At 45.4% G+C, this 18,728-nt stretch overlaps 1 protein-coding gene across 1 annotated transcript in view; it reads right to left on the bottom strand.

Annotated features, from left to right (window-relative positions):
* Positions 1-18,728, bottom strand: part of LOC149440563 (uncharacterized) — a 58,440-nt gene that overhangs the window by 17,620 nt on the left and 22,092 nt on the right. The window contains exons 7-13 of the mRNA XM_089658452.1: positions 17,313-17,387; positions 15,447-15,511; positions 14,243-14,295; positions 10,382-10,614; positions 8,126-8,418; positions 5,142-5,276; positions 1,248-1,389 (exon numbers count right to left, since the gene is read on the bottom strand). Coding sequence (XP_089514578.1) covers positions 1,248-1,389; positions 5,142-5,276; positions 8,126-8,418; positions 10,382-10,614; positions 14,243-14,295; positions 15,447-15,511; positions 17,313-17,387 — 996 coding nt within the window. The remainder of the gene's footprint in view (positions 1-1,247; positions 1,390-5,141; positions 5,277-8,125; positions 8,419-10,381; positions 10,615-14,242; positions 14,296-15,446; positions 15,512-17,312; positions 17,388-18,728) is intronic.

Genomic DNA, 18,728 nt, shown 5'->3' on the forward strand with positions numbered 1-18,728 from the left:
TGGATCAAGAAATGTATTGACTTGATCTTGAAAGAAAATTACAAATAAGCTTAAACTGGTTTACAAAAGATGGGAAAAAAAATGAATCAACTCAAAGAAACGAAAACTATACATTTATGACTCTGTAGAGAAAAGACTGTAATAAAGTGGTTGTAAAGGTTGAAGGTTTTTCACCTACATGTATTCTATGCATGAAAGTAAAAAACCTTCTGTGTGCAGCAGCTCCCCCAGCCCCCTCAATACTTACCTGAGCCCCATCCCGATCCAGTGATGTGAATGACAGCCTCGGCTGTCCCGGGTCTCTGCCTCCTCATTGGCTGTGAAAGCAAGCAGGAGCCATTAATTGCTGTCAATCACAGCCAGTCAGCCAATGAGGAGATAGAGGGGGCGGGGCCGAGCCATGGCTCTGTGTGGGAATGGACACACAGAGCAGGCGGTGCCCCCATAGCAAGCTGCTTGCTGTGGGGACACCAGGCATGCAGGAGGAGCCAGGAGAGCCTGCGGGGGACCCAAGAAGAGGAGGATCCGGGCTGCTCTGTGCAAAACCACTGCATACAGTAGGTAAGTATGACATGCTTGTTATTTTACAAAAAAAAAAAAATTAACCTTTAGAGTCACTTTAATGTAACGTACCAGGGGTGGACTGACAACTCATGGGGCCCCCGGGTAATAGGGGATCATGGGGCCCCTGTGTCCTTGCCCAAACTCAAAAAAGCCTATGAAAAAGGTACCAGGGGCATCTCATGGGGCCCCCTACTGACCCCGGGCCCTCGGGCAATGTCCAAGTTTCCAAATGGTCAGTCCGCCCCTGTAACGTACCCAATAACAACCTAAAGTACATAACCCATAGACATCAGGTTCACATTACAGTTTGTCTCTTAAAAGCTCATCTTCTTTCAGCTGTCAGTTTGTAACAATTGTTGGTGCAACCTACATGTATGTAATGTACAGTAGGGATGGTGGTCTCCATCCAGTGACTGAGGTGCACACTACTTAGTGCAATGTTATCCCAGTAGAGCGCATGCACGAGAAACCTCCAGAAACCTGCGAGGTGGGGCCCCAAAGCTTTGACTGCCTAGGGGTCTCAGAACAGAGTCAGCATTCTACCTACTGTCAAACCACTCACCCAGCAGTGTGACCTGTCTGAGAGAGTAACGTCTCATAATTCAGGTTTTTGGGATCTATATTAGGTATTCTATCCAAAATTTGCCTTTACCACGGGGGGGGGGGGGGGGGTCATATCTTACCTCTGTCCACCTCTGCTTGCCACACTGAACTGCCACCATCTTCTATGGATATTGTAAAGCTGTCATTGATTTCCTTGCCATCTACAGTGATCTCTGTATAGGGGTACAGCCTTGATACGTAGCTACACTGGAACTGCAATGTCTGCAAATAGAGAGTCAAAAACTATTTAGTGCAGAGCAGAGCCTTCCTAAAACAGAGAATATTTACGTCATCGATTCCATCACAAATCCAAAAATATGAGGTTTATTCCTCATTTTTGCATAGTGTAAAGTGCTACACATATCATTCCTTTATAACCCGGAGACAACTGTACATCCGGAACCTCTCTATACAGCACAGATACAACCTACAGTGGAGGGCTTTTTTGGTTGCTTTATGCCCCCTCACTAAATTCTGTCTGGTTGTAACTTTAAACAATTTTTTATGAAAGTGTATTGTTGCTCTTCAACAGGTTCTTTGCTAGGTGCCTCACTTATGGCTCATGGTACAAGCTGTAAGGGCTGTTTGGGGCCTATAATAATTTCCACCTTCTTGGTCCTATAATAATTTTCACTTTCATGAAGGTTATTGTGAACTGTGGGGAAGGCCACTTAAAAAGACTCGATTGAGGTGAGGGGGATGGAAGGCAGCTGGGAATTCCTGATTTTCTTTAACCACTAGCCGACCGCGCATAGCCGAATGACGGCTGCACTGCGGCCGGCCAGTTCTGAGTGGACGTCATATGACGTCCTCCCAGAACGCGCTCTCCTGCGCGCCCCAGGGGGTGCGCACCCGGCGATCTCCGTGATCGCTGTGTCCTACGGACACAGCTGATCAGGAGATGTGGTGAAAGGCCGAGCCCACCGGCCTTTTACCACGTGATCAGCGGTGTCCAATGACACGCTGATCACAGGAAAATGCAAGTGCCGGTTCTCGGCTGCACTTTCCTCACGCTGTCAGATCGTGAGGAAAGTACTGCCGAGAACCGGCAGTTGTCACAGCGGGGATCGGCACCGATCATCAGGGCACTGATGATCAGTGCCCTGATGATCGGTGCCCAGCAGTGACCCCCGCATTTCCGGTCAGCAGTGCGCCCACTAGCCCCGCCCACCCATTCCCAGCAGTGCCCCCACCTGTGCCCAGCAGTGCCCCCACCTGTGCCCAGCAGTGCCCCCACCTGTGCCACTCTGCAGTGCCACCTACCTGTGCCCAGAAGTGCCACCTACATGTGCCCAGAAGTGCCACCCACCTGTGCCCACCCACCTGTGCCCACCAGTGCCACCCACCTGTGCCCACCAGTGCCACCCACATGTGCCCACCCACCAGTGCTGTCCACCAGTGCCACCCACCAGTGCCACCCACCAGTGCTGCCAGTCAGTGCCACCAGTCAGTGCCCAGGGGTTGTGCCAGTCAGTGCCGCCAGTCAGTGCCCAGAAGTGATGCCAGTCAGTGCCGTCTATCAGTACCCATCATCAGTGTCACCTATCAGTGCCGCCTATCAGTGCTGCATATCAGTGCCGCCTATCCGTGACCCCTAATTAGTGCTGTCTATCAGTGCCGCCTATCCATGCCACCTCATTAGTACTGCCTATCAGTGCCCTTTAGTGCTGCCTATCAGTGCCCATCAGTGCCGCCTATCAGTGCCCATCAGTGCCGCCTCATCAACGCAAATCAGTGGAGAAAAAATACCTGTTTAAAAAATTTTATAAAAGAAACAAATAAACTTTTTTTTTTTTTTCAAATTTTTTGCACTTTTTTTAATTTATAGCGCAAAAAGTAAAGCGCCCAGTGGCGATTAAATACCACCAAAAGAAAGCTCTATTTGTGAGAAAAAAATGATCAAAATTTCATATGGGTACAATGTTGCATGACCGCGCAATTGTCAATCAAAGTGCGGCAGCGCTGAAAGCTGAAAATTGGCCTGGTAAGGAAGGGGGTATAAGTGCCCGGTAGGCAAGTGGTTAACTAAACTGACCAGTGTTCTGAGCCCACCCATTGGAGGTTAAGATATGTGGAAAGGTGTGAATTTACTTGGGTGTCAGGGATCACCGCCACGATGGGCTCGGCGCAGGCGCAGTGCACCGCCTTGTGTTGGAATGCGGGCACTGAGACCTGGCCGACCGTGGCGAGTGAGTTCGCACATGCGCAGTGGGAACCGCGGGCGCGCGCGTGGCACCAATGACAGCGCAGGGCGGGATATTTAAATGGCCCTGAGCTGTCATTCAGTGCCTTCTGGTCTTTCCTGTATCCTGTATCCTGTGAACCTGTACCTAGTAAGTTGTTTACCCAGATTGTTCTTGACCTGCTGATTTCTCCTGCCCAGACCCTTGCTTTGCCTGACCTCTCTCTTGAATGCCCCCCATTAGATCTGACCTGCTGTTGCTGGCCTGGCGTGTGACCCGACTGTTCTCTGCCCGCTGCCTTGTACCGTACCGTCCTCTCTGTTACCGACTCGGCCTGTCTGACTTCGCACTTGCTCAGCCATCCATACATCCAATCGGGGGGTCACCCGAGCTCCTCATATCAGGCTCTCCCCTGTTGGAGCCCCTGGCGAACACCCCTACCACTGACGGGTGTACTCAGTAGTCGCGACCTGGTCTCGGGGTACTCCAAGTCCATCCCCACCATCAGGGGCCCTGGTGAACAAGTACTCTGGGGCTTAGATTCCGCGCTCTGGGGACACCTGACCAGTGGAGTGCTAGTGGTGCCGTCAGGCGGTCCGTTACATTGGGTGTGTGAGTCTAGGGGTGGCCTTTTGCAGAGTATATAACACCTTAGCAAAACCCCCAGCGTCCTCTTTTTGTCCCCTTGCCTCTTTGGAAGCCCAGTCACCATAATGTCTGCGTAACGTTTTATTCTAGGTTTCCTTTCTGTATTTCTTTCCTGTAGTCACCTCTTTGTATTGGTAACATTCTGTATTTGCATTGTTATATTACTACTTTAAAGTTATACCGGCTACTATTTATTTTCTCATAATTGATTAGTAGTCAGCTTCTTTGCTGTGTAAATAAATTAGATCTTTATTTTTGCCCAGTTGTTATCCTTTGCTATTAACATTATTGGTAATAGCTACATGAGGATTGGCTAAATTCATGTATGTAAAGGTTGTAATCACTTATTACATTTATAATCTTAGACAGAACCAAGGGAAGGATCAGGGCCTCAAATCCCTCTTGTATTGAACTGTATTGTTACTGTATTGTCTCCCACTATAATGTAAAGTGCTGAGCAAATCGTTGGTGCCATAAATCCTGTATAGTGATAATAATAAGTGTGGTAGCGAAACCGCCAAAACAAAGCAAGTCTCAGCCAACCAGAATTTTAACCAATTCTTTTGATATAAAAGTTATTGCTTTGCAATTCCAGCAGGAGGCCTATACTGTATATGCCAACTGTCCTGGATCTGCTGGGCTAATTCCTCATCTTGGCCCTCTGTTCTATCAGTGTTATGTCCCAGACCATGTCCCAGAATCACAGCATCAACCGCAGTAGCACCTGTTTCCCAGAAGGACATTTAGGGGTTGTGTAGATCAAGGTTCTGGGTGGCTGATTTTTTTTTTCAGGTCCATCTCTCTGCTGTTGGGAGTTGAACTGTTGGGTGGACAGAGCTTGATGGATTATGTCCACCTACTCTTAGAATGACACTGAGCAGAGCCTGATGGGCGATTCTGAGAGGTTACTTCCCAACCAGGTCCACCTACCTTGTGATTGACAAATGGTCCCATGTGCACACACCCTAATTATTTTTGCTGGTAATGCTTGGAGCAGATCTGAGAAGTAACCATCGGAATCCAATGATAGATGTGATCACCATGAAACCAGATTACCAAACTGACTCACATATTGCTATTAATGAAAGCAAATAACTGGGATTTGTACCAAAATGTATAAGAGAATATCAGTATTGATGTTACCCTGGGCAATACGCGGCCATTCTGAGATGCTTTAACTTCATATGTTTGTCCGCTATACAACGAGTCAGTCTGGTGAGGTTTGCGTAATCTGTAATAGTGCTCCATCGGGTCTTTCGTCTCATTATTGTCAATATCCTGTAATCGGCCAGAAAAATAAACAACATTCTTAACTTCACAAATTTATCTTTCATTTGAAAATAAAGAAAAGCTTCATCCTAATTAGCCAAAATGAATAATAAATGAATGAACAAATAAAAACAAACACTATTTCTATGCCATGAGTCCAGCTTTATCAAGTTCTCCTTGTACCGCTCTGCCCCATGCTGCCATTTTGAATTGAGATCCAGCACGTGCACAGACACATACAGACTCATACACATTTGTAGGACACTTCGATCTGGACGAGAGCCATGAAAAATCTACCAGATCCCCTATGAATGATTTAGGCAACACTCAGAATGCCAAAAGCCTTCCTTCCTTCCTTTGCTTCTAGACTACAATAAAAATTATTATTATTATACAGTATTTATAAAGCGCCGATAGTTCGCTCAGCGCTGTACATTACAAAGGGGACAGAACATGTGACAGAACAATACCAATACAATGCAAAACATGAGGGGACCGAGGGCCCTGCTCTTTCGAGCTTACAATCTAGGAGGGAGGGGATGGTGGTACAGGAGGAGATAGCTGTGGGGGATGGAGTGGTAGGAAGAGTGGAGGAGGTCGGCAAGTTAGCAGGGGGTGGGGTAGGTTTCCCTGAAGAGATGGGTTTTCAGGGTGCGCCTAAAGGAGAGGAGAGTAGGTGATAATCTGATGGGTTGGGGTAGGGAGTTCCAGAGGATGGGTGACACCCTGGAGAAGTCCTGGAGGCGGGCATGGGAGGAGGAGACCAGGGAACTAGAGAGAAGGAGGTCTTGTGAGGAGCGGAGTGTGTGTGCTGGGCGGTTCTTGGATATTAGGTCGGTGATGTAGTTCGGGGCAGTATGGTGGACGGCTTTGTACGTCAGTGTTAGGATTTTGAATTTGATCTGTTGAGCAATCGGAAGCCAGTGGAGGGATTGGCAGAGGGGGGTGGCGGAGATGGAGCGGTTGGAAAGGTGAATGAGTCTGGCAGCCGTATTCAGGATCTGATAAAAATAGCTCAAAATTGTAAGATTCCTTAAGATAGAGTTTTGGAGGAAGATATGACATCGTGGGTTGAAGATAGTCATTAGGGCAAGCCATAGATGATTCAATTTTCTTTCTTCCACCACGGGTGGAAGGAAAGAAAATTCCACCGACTATGTTGATGGGGAATCCCTCATGCGGACCTATTGTGTTCTGCTAGCGGGAAGCCTTCCCGGTCAGCAGAACACAATGATTACTGCTGGCGGCTATAGCCAATGGATCGACTTGGGTACAATCAGCCTGCCCATAGATGGACCAAATCTTGAACCAGCCAAGATTCGATCCATCAATGGCTGGCTTAAGTGTTAATCTGAGCTTTGAAAAAAGCCTAAAGCTGGCCACTGACAGTAGAGGATAGAATGATATGTGAGCATTATCTGCCCTTAAGCATCAGTGTTCTTTGCTGGGTCTCTAAACATTCAGGTTCTCCTGGAGTTTCATTGAGTTCCTTGGGCATTCAAGATTATCCTATGCTGAGTTGAGGAGGAGGCATGATCAGAGTTTTTTTTCTATCCTGTCTAGTTATTATCCCCCCAGTGATCCTCAGCTAGTGGTGATTAGATGCTCCTCACAGACATTGGGTCATCAACAGGGACAAACTTGGATTCAACTCTGGGTTTGGTCAGAACCCATGTCTGGCCAAACTGAAAAGTTAAATGTTATTGCTGGGTCAATCAGCTGCGGAAGTGGGATTCCCTTCCCCACAAATGGACAAACACAAATGGGCTGGGGATGCGTGTGACATCATTGACCTAATATGGCCATGTGGCAATGTCAGGTCAAAATGGTCATGAGCATTCTGCCCCTTTGTGTACATGCAGGGGGGAAAATGCCCTGCCTGTAGGTGATTGGCCCAGCACTCACAGCTTACTTCCAGGTTCAGAACAAACCTAAGCTCATCTCTACTTTGGTCTTTGATCTCGGGGAACCTGAATGCCTCCACATGAACTAGGAGATTCTCTGAAAAGCAAAAATGTTTAATCAGTGATTACATATTTACAAAGGGCCTATACTAGGGGTGCTAAACCTGTGGCCCAGGGGCCACATGTGGCTCTCAGAGCCCTCTGATGTGGCTCTTGACCTTAAACCAGGGAAAGTGCACTTCTATTATATCTTGCGGGTTTGGTAAACATTCTGAAAACGCACCAAAACTCCTGAATGCGGGAGTTTTCATCTGCTTGCACCACATCGGCAAGATATAATAGTAGCCTATAGCAAAGCACAGCTAACCCACAGGAGGCCACAGGTGCACTGCGCAGAACCCGCAGTGCGGGTAAACCACAGCGCATCAGTGTGAAAACAGCCTTATAGGGGGCTCAAAACAATAAGGGCTCATTTACATTTGTAGTAAAACCCCATAGTTAAGACATGTTTTTACTACCCCCCAACCACTGGTGTAGCATCAGGGAACACAATGGTGACACTGCCCCATGCTCCAGGGGGCCTGTGTGGCTTCTCTGTCACATTTTGTTTTACACTTGGAAAGGAGGGGCTGCATATCCAAAAACCAATCCTCTCTAGTTTCCTCCTGCAACAGCTAAAATCCTCCTATCCCTCCCACTGGCATACAGCGTCTGCAGGAGGAAAATGTTATTATAATAAAAAAAAAAAATTGAAATTCTGAAGCATTTTATTTCATTGTGGCCCGCAACCGTTTACCAAATCACCTAAGCGGCCCTCGCTCTTTAAAGGGTTGAGCACCCCTGGCCTAGACAATAAGAAAACAAATACATGTGCTTTTAAATGATTATTGTCTGAAGTACTAGGTAACAAATCACAATTTCAAAGAAACCAAGAAATATGTGGATATAATTTACCATTTCAACTGACTGGTTACAGGGCATAAGGTAGAGATGGATTCTGAACTTCCTGTGATCTGGATCAGTAATTCCGGATATCCTCCAATATATTAGAACCATGCCATGAATGGCTATGAGTCTTTTTATTCCATCCCTTATCAACTTCAATGGATAAAAAACAATTGTGATAAGGGAGAAGGTGGGATTCTCCAAGACAACATAGTACGGCTCAACTCTAGTTGGTGGTTCCAAGGATAGGTTATCATCTTTGAAGTGAAGACATTTAATACACGATGTGTCTTCTTTCAAACCTACAAACAAATTTAGAAATTAAAAATATATAGGTTTGTAGTTCTATTGCTGCTATTTTATTAAATTATAGGAACTTGTGGGGTGAGATAGGATAAGCTGTTTGTTTTTTACGTACCTTTTTAGATTGGAAACCTGTATATATTTTCTCCACTTGAACCTGGAAAATGTGACCTTAGCCTATTATGTGCAGCGATTTCTTAAGAGGATCACTACAGAAGACAGCTTTCTTAGCCAACCTTATAGCTTTAAAGGGGTTGCACAAGTAGTTTGAAAAATAGATAAATGTAACACTGTGTGCCATTAATCCATTGAAGGTCTGCTTATTGTTTTGGATTCCCCACCACCAAGCCAAAACACCACATCATGCCTGATAGGAAAGAAAAAAAGGAAAAGATGGTAGACATACCTAAATTACATGGGGCTTCCAGCCTTGGTGAGTAGGTGAGGGTGATGTTGTGACCTTTCCAGTGAAATCCTGGAATGTTCTGAAATCTTGAGTGGTGAAGCTCATGTTCTGCACTGGAATGTCATCTCATGGAAAGCATGATGTCACCAGAAGCTGGGTATGTGGTAAGTACACTCACCAACCACTTTATTAGGTACACCTTGTTAGTGCTAAGAAAATCTCTCCCACACCATGACACCACCACCACCAGGATGGATCCACCACACCATGACACCACCATCACCAGCCTGAACCGTTGATACAAGGCAGGATGGATCCACCACACCATGACACCACCACCAGCCTGAACCACTGATACAAGGCAGGATAGATCCCCCACACTATGAGACCTCCAACACCAGCCTGAACCGTTGATACAAGGCAGGATGGATCCACCACACCATGACACCACCACCACCAGCCTGAACCGTTGATACAAGGCAGGATGAATCCCCCACACCATGACACCACCACCACCAGCATGAACCACTGATACAAGGCAGGATGGATCCACCACACCATGACACCACCACCACCAGCCTGAACCATTGATACAAGGCAGGATGGATCCCCCACACCATGACACCACCAGCCTGAACCATTGATACAAGGCAGGATGGATCCCCCACACCATGACACCACCACCACCAGCCTGAACCATTGATACAAGGCAGGATGGATCCCCCACACCATGACATGACCACCACCAGCCTGAACCATTGATACAAGGCAAGATGGACCCATGCTTTCATGTTGTTTATGCCAAATTCTTACCTTACCATCTGAATGCACAGCTGAACCAATGTACCCATTCTCCTCTGACATCAACCAGGCATTTTCCTCCAGACAACTGCCGCTCACTGAATATTCTCTTTTTCAGACCATTCTCTGTAAACCCTAGAGATGGTTGAGCATGAAAATCCCAGTAGATCAGCAGTTTTTGAAATACTCAGACCAACCCGTCTGGCACCAACAACCATGCCACGTTTAAAGTCACTTAAATCCCCTTTCTCCACATTCTGATGCTCGGTTTGGACTTCAGCAAGTCATCTTCACCACGTCTAAATGAGTTGAGTTGCTGCCATGCGATTGGCTGACTAGCCATTTGTGTTATCAAGCAGTTGAACAGGTGGACCCAATAAAGTGGCCGGTGAGTATATATTGTTCCTGCAGGTATGATGGGGTGTTTTGGAATAGGGATGAAATATGCATTTTAGTGCAAGGTCAGCTTTAATCTGTCAGCTTTTTTTTTTTTTTAAAAAATGGGCATTTTTTGCCCATAAAACCACATGAACAATATTGTATTTTTTTCCATTTATGTTATTTATTTTCTCTGTACAGAGATAATAAATCATGCACATTCAAACCCAGACCTTTAAACACTAATCTGTCACAGCCATTCCCATAATCCTATCCAGGCACGTAAGGTTCGGTAAAAAAAGATTACAAATCTAGAAATATAATTCACTGACTTTGGTTTTATTGAGTTTTGAGATGACTTGAAAGCGTTACATTACCTTTTATGCACAAACAATGAGGCAGGTACACCGCAGAGACCACGCCGGGTTCCAGGTCAGTTTTGATGTTGAAGAGAGGGCCTAATATTTCATAATCATTCTGTAGATTCTGAAGTAGGGAACCGTAACTACTCCAGGACTCCAATTGAAATTCAATGGTCACCGGGCGAGTCACTTCGAATTTAATTCCCGTCTTTGAACAACGGAAGAGTCCAGCAGATTGAAGTTCTAGGCTGGAGCAAAGAGGCAGAAGACACGGGCCGTTAGACAACATTCACTGAGTCTTGTGTAAACGCATTCTCTGCATGAATGTAAAATACCTTGATCCAGGGAATATCCGATTGCCTCTCGGGGGATCAGGAAATAATTTTTTTCCAGCAGGAGCAAATTGGATCGTGCTTTGCTGGGGGTTTTTTTTGCCTTCCTCTGGATCAACTGTGGGTGTAGGATTATAACTTTTTTTTTTTTAATGGTTGAACTGGATGGACTTTTGTCTTTTTTCAGCCAGACTAACAATGTAACCTTCTATGCAACAGGATCCCCCCTCAATCTAACCTAAAGTGGAACTCCAGTCTCCTTGGCGGGTTTCTCCAAAAGGTACGCCCGTGATTCTCTTTAGTTGCACAATATAACTAGGATACTGTTATAAGTGTATTTCTTCTTCTTACATGTAAATATGACATTCATCACAGGCCCCCAGTAGACAGGCAGCGGCCATTACTAGTGTGGGCAACTGAAGACCGCTCCTACTTGCTTCTGGGATTCCGTGCAGTTAGCTACCCAGCAGGCACCTCCCGATTTTGCGCCTGCACAGTAAGGACACAGCACGGCGCACTGTCTTGCTTACAAGTCGCCATAACAACGGTGGCACCGATGGACGTTCCCGCCCCGTGGTTATGGCAACCTGTCAATCAACACAGAACCTGGAAAGAAGGCAATTATGGTCTGAAGGTTCCTGAGATAGATGACAGCGATATCTCTGGAGCCCTAGGGAATCGCCTAATGATGAAATCGCCTAGGCGGCCGGGACCGAAAATGGAAACTACATATAGAAAAATAAGGTACTTAGAAAAAAAATAAAATAAAATATTTGCCATTACAGACTGTTCTGCGGATGACCATTGTGTTGCATGAAACATGAAAAAATGGGTGGAACTCCGCATTAAGACCAGCGCTGTGCATGAGAGCAATGACTCCTCGCAGGGCAGATTGATAGCAGCGGGGGCCGTGACTCCTGCTGCTGTCAATCAAATCCTATGACAAGAGAGTGGGGGATGAGGCCAAGCCCCGCTGTCTATGTCTATGGACGCAGGTGCAAGGCTTGGGAGCAGGCCCGTATAGGAAGCAGCTTCCTATGGGGGCCACTTGCTGCAGAAGGGCCAAGGGTGGTGGCGGGGGACCCCAGAAGAGGAGGATTGGGGCTGCTTTGTGCATAACCACTCCAAACAGCCGGCAAGCATAACATGTTGATTATATATTTTTGAAAAAGTAAGCTTTACAACCACTTTAAGGAAGGAATCAGTCAGAGAAGATTGCTGGATGATCTTCAACTTCCCTGTACCCCTTGTTCCTGTGTTTCTTGCGTTTATCCTCATTTCCTCTTACAGACTCAGCTTGCCTCTGGACTTCCCTTCTGCTTGGCTTCTAGTTGTGACCCCGGTTTGTTGAAGGACCCTGATTCTCTCTGTCTTCTGTGTATGACCCTGACCTGGCTCCTGACTATGTTTCTACCTACATCCATCTGATCCGCCATGTACAGTTTAACCTTGGCTTGGCTCCTGGCTATTCTTCTACCTCCCTCTTCATGGTCTATCACGCATGACCTTGGCTGTAGTTCCTGACCTTGTTATAACTACCTCCACCATTGAGGTGTCCTCACACCATCCACAGCTGATATCTGACCTGGTTACCACTAGTGTACCTCGCATTCCTGCCAATTTCCTGTCCGCCCACCTAAAAACGTTTTTGCTGGTTCCTTCCTGGAGCAGACATCAGCAAGCCTTGGCACCCATGAGCCTTGCACTACCTGTCATCACCTCTAGGGGTGCTTGGACCATAGCCACAAGGGGAGCCCTCTCATCACTTCGGCCTCCAACCAGGTAAGTGACAGTTCAACTGAACTGTTACTTTTTACAGTTTTGTCTGAATTTCCACATACCTATTTCTGGTTTGATGAAGATGGTTGTGTCTTTGTGGACAAGTTTCTGGTTGTGTGAGTATGGTACTAAGTGTGTCTCTGCAGAAGAGTTTCTGGATGTGTCAGTACAGAACGGATTGTGACTCTGCAGGTAGGTTTATGGTTGTGTAGTACTCTACTTACTGCTTCTCTGCTGACATGTTGGGTTTCAGTACAATTACAGACGGTGTATTTACAGATATATTTCTGTTGTGTCAGTATGGTACTCATAGGGGCTGATTTACTGAAGACAAATAGACTGTGCACTCTGCAAAGTGCAGATGCTCCAGAGCTTAGCAAATGAGCAGAGGCTCTTCTGACTTCCATCATCCAATCATGTGCAAGAAAAAATGCTGTTTTTTATATTTTCCTTGCATGTGATTGGGTATTCTTTGCAAAGTGTAGCTTTACCTCATTTACTAAGCTCTGGAGCAACTGCAAATAGGCTGTGCACTCTGCTCATTTGCTAAGCTCTGGAGGAACTGCACTTGCAGAGTGCACAGTCTATTTGCCTTTAGTAAATCAATCCCACTGTGTTTATGCAAACATGATTCTGGCTGTATCAGTGTGGTCCTGATTGTGTCTCTGAGGACATGTTTCTGGGGGTGTCAGTATGGTCCTGATTGTATCTCAGAGGACATGTTTCTGGTTGTGTCAGTGTGGTCCTGATTGTATCTCAGAGGACATGTCTCTGGCTGTGTCAGTGTGGTCCCGATTGTGTCTCTGGCTGTGTCAGTGTGGTCCCGATTGTGTCTCTGGCTGTGTCAGTGTGGTCCCGATTGTGTCTCTGGCTGTGTCAGTGTGGTCCCGATTGTGTCTCTGGCTGTGTCAGTGTGGTCCCGATTGTATCTCTGGCTGTGTCAGTGTGGTCCCGATTGTATCTCTGGCTGTGTCAGTGTGGTCCCGATTGTATCTCTGGCTGTGTCAGTGTGGTCCCGATTGTATCTCTGGCTGTGTCAGTGTGGTCCCGATTGTATCTCTGGCTGTGTCAGTGTGGTCCCGATTGTATCTCTGGCTGTGTCAGTGTGGTCCCGATTGTATCTCTGGCTGTGTCAGTGTGGTCCCGATTGTATCTCTGGCTGTGTCAGTGTGGTCCCGATTGTATCTCTGGCTGTGTCAGTGTGGTCCCGATTGTATCTCTGGCTGTGTCAGTGTGGTCCCGATTGTATCTCTGGCTGTGTCAGTGTGGTCCCGATTGTATCTCTGGCTGTGTCAGTGTGGTCCCGATTGTATCTCTGGCTGTGTCAGTGTGGTCCCGATTGTATCTCTGGCTGTGTCAGTGTGGTCCCGATTGTATCTCTGGCTGTGTCAGTGTGGTCCCGATTGTATCTCTGGCTGTGTCAGTGTGGTCCCGATTGTATCTCTGGCTGTGTCAGTGTGGTCCCGATTGTATCTCTGGCTGTGTCAGTGTGGTCCCGATTGTATCTCTGGCTGTGTCAGTGTGGTCCCGATTGTATCTCTGGCTGTGTCAGTGTGGTCCTGATTATAGATCAGTGGAGATGTTTTTGGGTCTCTTCGTATTGCATTACAATGTATTCAAACATATTTAATAAATGTACTTTTCACCCAAAACATGATACAAAACATACAAACCTCCATAGATCCGCCTGAGGATGAACCTTCTTCCTTCTGATAACACTTAGATAAAATATGAAACAATGAAGCGGGAGACACCGTCGTCTTACCTGAACCGCATTCCTGTAATAACTGGCAGGACTAGGACAGCAGAATCCTCATCCTATAATAAAGCAGAGTGATCCTAAAGATACAAATGTACACAGACTGGCAGAGTATTGGATTCTGACACAGACCAGCAGAAATCTCTCAGGCTTCATGCACACAAGCGTTTCTTTTAAGCTAGAAAATCACTAGAAAAAACACCGGTAGTAGCATTTTTAGTTGCATTTTAGTAGCATTTTTACAGTGCATGTAGGTAAAACAAAAAAGCTAAAAAAAAAGCTGTTAGTAGCATTTAGAAGTGTTTAGTGTTTTTTGTCTGCTGGGAAAATGCCCCCAAAAGCTCTGCAAAATGGCAGCACAGTGGCTGAGTGGTTAGCACTGCCCCCTGGCAGTGCTAGGGTCGTTGCTTCAAATCCCAACCTCAGCACCACCTGCCTGGAGTTTGCATGTTCTCCATGTGCCTGCGTGGGTTTCCTCCAGATGCTCCAGTTTCCTCCCACACTCGGACATGAATACAGAAACAGACCAGCATAAATCGGTATGGCAGTGCTGCCGGCTTCCCCCCTTTCCTTTCCACTGGCAGCAGTAAACACACAATAGGATCCTTCAGGAGAGTGGAGGAAGGGTCCAGGAGATAAGTCACAATTGCCAGCCCTTTCTTTCCTGAATGAACACAGTGAGTGATCGTTGCTGATCATTAACTGTGTTCATTCATAACTGAAGCATTGTAAAACTGTAATTTTTTTTGGGGGGTGGGGCCTGCCAGATTTTCTGTATGGTGCCCCGTGGTCTCTAACAGCAGCCCTGCTGGGCTGACAGGAGTAGTGATGCAGTTGTCGCTACTCCTGTCAGCCTTGTAACAGAAGGAAAGCGCCCCCATCCCTATAGTAAACCATTTTTACCCAGGGCAGCCGCCCCTCCTTCCCACCCCTTGTTCCGGCCCTGTCACCAAGACAGACACAGACAACAATTTGTTAAAAACGAAAAGTCAGACTTTGTTATTCACCTGTAGCGTCCACTGTGGTCATGCATAGAGCAAGCAGGAGGGAAACTATTGCAGATGTAGATATTGGAGGAGAACATTTCCTCCGGGATTTGTCTAACCACAAAACAAAGCCTAGTGGAGCTGTGCCGGCATTCAAAACATTAGGCAGAATGCAAAAATATACTAAAGTACACATAAAATCAAAAGTATGTATAAAGCTTTACCTTCCCACAAAGCGCGCATTGCAACCGATCACTTTGTTGAGGAGAAAAAATATTCTGTGCGCATTCTGTAAAAGGTTATAGGACACATCAGCGAGTCCCAGCTGGAGTTTTAATTCGAAATAAGGCTAGGTTCACATGTGTGCGGGTGATTGCGCTGCAGGAACGCAGGAGCTGTGTGCAGGTGCCATTAACGAATATACGCTGGAAATAGCTCCCACACTGAGAATCGCACTGCACTTGCAGTTCCCGTGCGGGCTACGATTTCTGAAGTACAGTACTGCAGGGACCTTTTCCTTGCATTTCAAGAGCTGCACAGATATCAACCTGGCCTAAAAGCAAAATATTCTGAAAACCTGCCTATCTTTTACATGAAAGATTTATCTGCAAGAAATATTTTTTCATGTTGAATACATTATACACGGCTCAAAAAATTTAAAGGAACACATTTTAATCAGAGTCTAGCATCAAGTCAATGAAACTCCTGGGATATTGATCTGGTCAGGTAAGTAGCAGAGGGGGTTGTTAATCAGTTTCAGCTGCTTTGGTGTTAATGAAGTTAACAACAGGTGCACTAGATGGGCAACAATGAGACGACTCCCAAAACAGAAATGGTTTTACAGGTGGAGGCCATTGGCATTTGTTTCCCTACTCCACTTTTTTTCACTAGTTTTGCATTTGGCTAGGGTCAGTGTCACTACTGGTAGCATGAGGCCATACCTGGACCCTACAGAGGTTGCACAGGCAGTCCAACTCCTCCAGGATGGCACATCAATACGTCCCATTGCCAGAAGGTTTGCTGTGTCTCCCAGCACAGTCTCAAGAGCATGGAGGAGATTCCAGGAGACAGGCAGTTACTCTAGGAGAGCTGGATGGGGCTGTAGAAGGTCCTTAACCCATTAACAGGACCAGTATCAGGACCAGGATGAGCCCTGCCAGAGCCCTACAAAATGACCTCCAGCAGGCCACTGGTGTGAATGTCTATGACCAATCAGAAACAGACTTCATGAGGGTGGCCTGAGGGTCCAACGTCCTCTAGTGGGCCCTGTGCTCACCATAGAGCTGGATTGGCATTTGTCATTGAACACTGGAATTGGCAGGTCCACCACTGGCACCCTGTGCTTTTCACAGATGAGAGCAGGTTCCCCCTGAGCACATGTGACAGACATGAAGGGGTCTGGAGAAGCCGTGGAGAACATTCTGCTGCCTGTAACATGGTTCAGCATGACCGTGTTGGTGGTGGGTCAGTGATGGTCTAGGGAGGCATATCCATGGAGGGACGCACAGACCTCTACAGGCTAGACAATGGCACCCTGACTGCCATTAGGTATCGGGCACAGCAAACCTTCTGGCAATGGTACGTATTGATGTGCCATCCTGGAGGAGTTGGACTGCCTGTGCAACCTCTGTAGGGTCCAGGTATGGCCTCATACTACCAGTAGTGACACTGACCCTAGCCAAATGCAAAACTAGTGAAAAACTAAAAGACGAGTAGGGAAAAAAAAAAAGGTCAATGGCCTCCACCTGTAAAACCATTCCTGTTTTGGGGGTCATCTCATTGTTGCCCATCTAGAGCACCTGTTAATTTCATTAATACCAAAAGCAGCTGAAACTGATGAACAACCCCCTCTGCGACTTACCTGACCAGATCAATACCCCAGGAGTGTCACTGACTTGATGCTAGACTCGGATTACAAATTTTTCCTTTTTTAATTTTTCTGAGCTGTGTACTTATATCTACAAACTGAACGTTTATGTGTAAAACAATCTGTGTGAGAGGAAAAAGTAACAATTCTGTACAAAAAATGTTTGTACTATGCATTCTATCATCATTTAAAGAATAAAGCCCCTTATGTGTAACATCTTTACCTGTCCCGGTAGCTGTACTCCAGTCACTACGCTCAGGGTCGGCCTTCCTGCCAGGATCAGGATCTTTGCTACATCCTGCAGAATTGATGAGAGACACAAAGGAGCGCAGAGAGGTCAGTCACTAAATGGTACAAAACATCACAAGTCAGACTAGATAACGATTTTTAAAAGGGATTTTGCCATAAACCTCAACGCCTGTGTGATTAGGCTGGACATACGCGGCCCGTTCTGTTCCGAATCGAAATTCAGACGAAATTTTAATTATTCGGGTAATCGGATGTATCCAAATTTCTTAATTACAATAGTAACGAATTTAAAACGTATCTGAAATAACAAAATTAAATTTAAAAAAAACTAAACTAGAATCCAGTTAGAATCAAATCAAATGTGAATTGAATTCAAAACCAAAATTGAATTTAAAAACAAATTCGAAGTATAAACATATTGCTGACTATTGCGTATATTAGTGATTAGTGTAGTAGTGATAGAACATGACTGTCTTCTGAAATTCGAACTTTCAAAAGAGTAGACTAGAATAAAACAGAATAGAATAGATGTGAACAGAATAGATTTGAACAGAGTAGAGTAAAACAGAATAGAATAGATGTGAACAGAATAGATTTGAACAGAGTAGAGTAAAACAGAATAGAATAGATGTGAACAGAATAGAGTAAAACAGAATAGATTTGAACAGAGTAGAGTAAAAAAGAATAGAATAGATTTGAACAGAATAGGAGTAAAACAGAACAGAAAAAACAAGAAAATAAAATAGAATAAATAAGAATAGAAAATAAAGGAATGGAATAGAATAGAGAAGAACAGAGTAAAAGACCAGAATAGAATATAAAATAAAGGGATAGAAAAGAAAAGGATATAGTAAAATAGAAAGAATATAGCCATCTTCCGAAATTAAATTTTTTAAAAAGAACAGAATAAAACAGGATAGAAAAGAATAGAGTACAACAGAACAGAATAGAATAGAGAATAAAAGACTAGACTAAAATAAAATAGAAAATAAAAGGAATGGAATATAAAAGAAGAAAATAGAAAAGAATAGAAGAAAAGAGTAAATAAAGAATATAATAGAATAAAATAAAAAGATAACCGTCTTCCGAAATTCGAATTTCGAATAGAATAGAACAAGCAATTCTTCACAATGAACTCGGATTGATTTGACATTTCCTATTCAAATTCGATTTGAATACTTCATATCCACTGAAAACATTTTAATCCGATTGAAAACAAATAAAGGAAACAAATTCTGCCTTGAATTCAACAAAACAAGATTAATTAACTTAAAGTGTTCCTAAACCCCGGACCCCGCATTCACTATATCCGCTCTCCCCGGACCTGCATTCACTATATCCGCTCTCCCCGGACCCTGCATTCACTATATCCGCTCTCCCCGGACCCTGC

Source organism: Staurois parvus, unplaced genomic scaffold (genome assembly GCF_062004578.1).
Source record: "Staurois parvus isolate SC_StPar_1 unplaced genomic scaffold, SC_StPar_1.0 ptg001070l, whole genome shotgun sequence".
NCBI lineage: Eukaryota > Metazoa > Chordata > Amphibia > Anura > Ranidae > Staurois > Staurois parvus.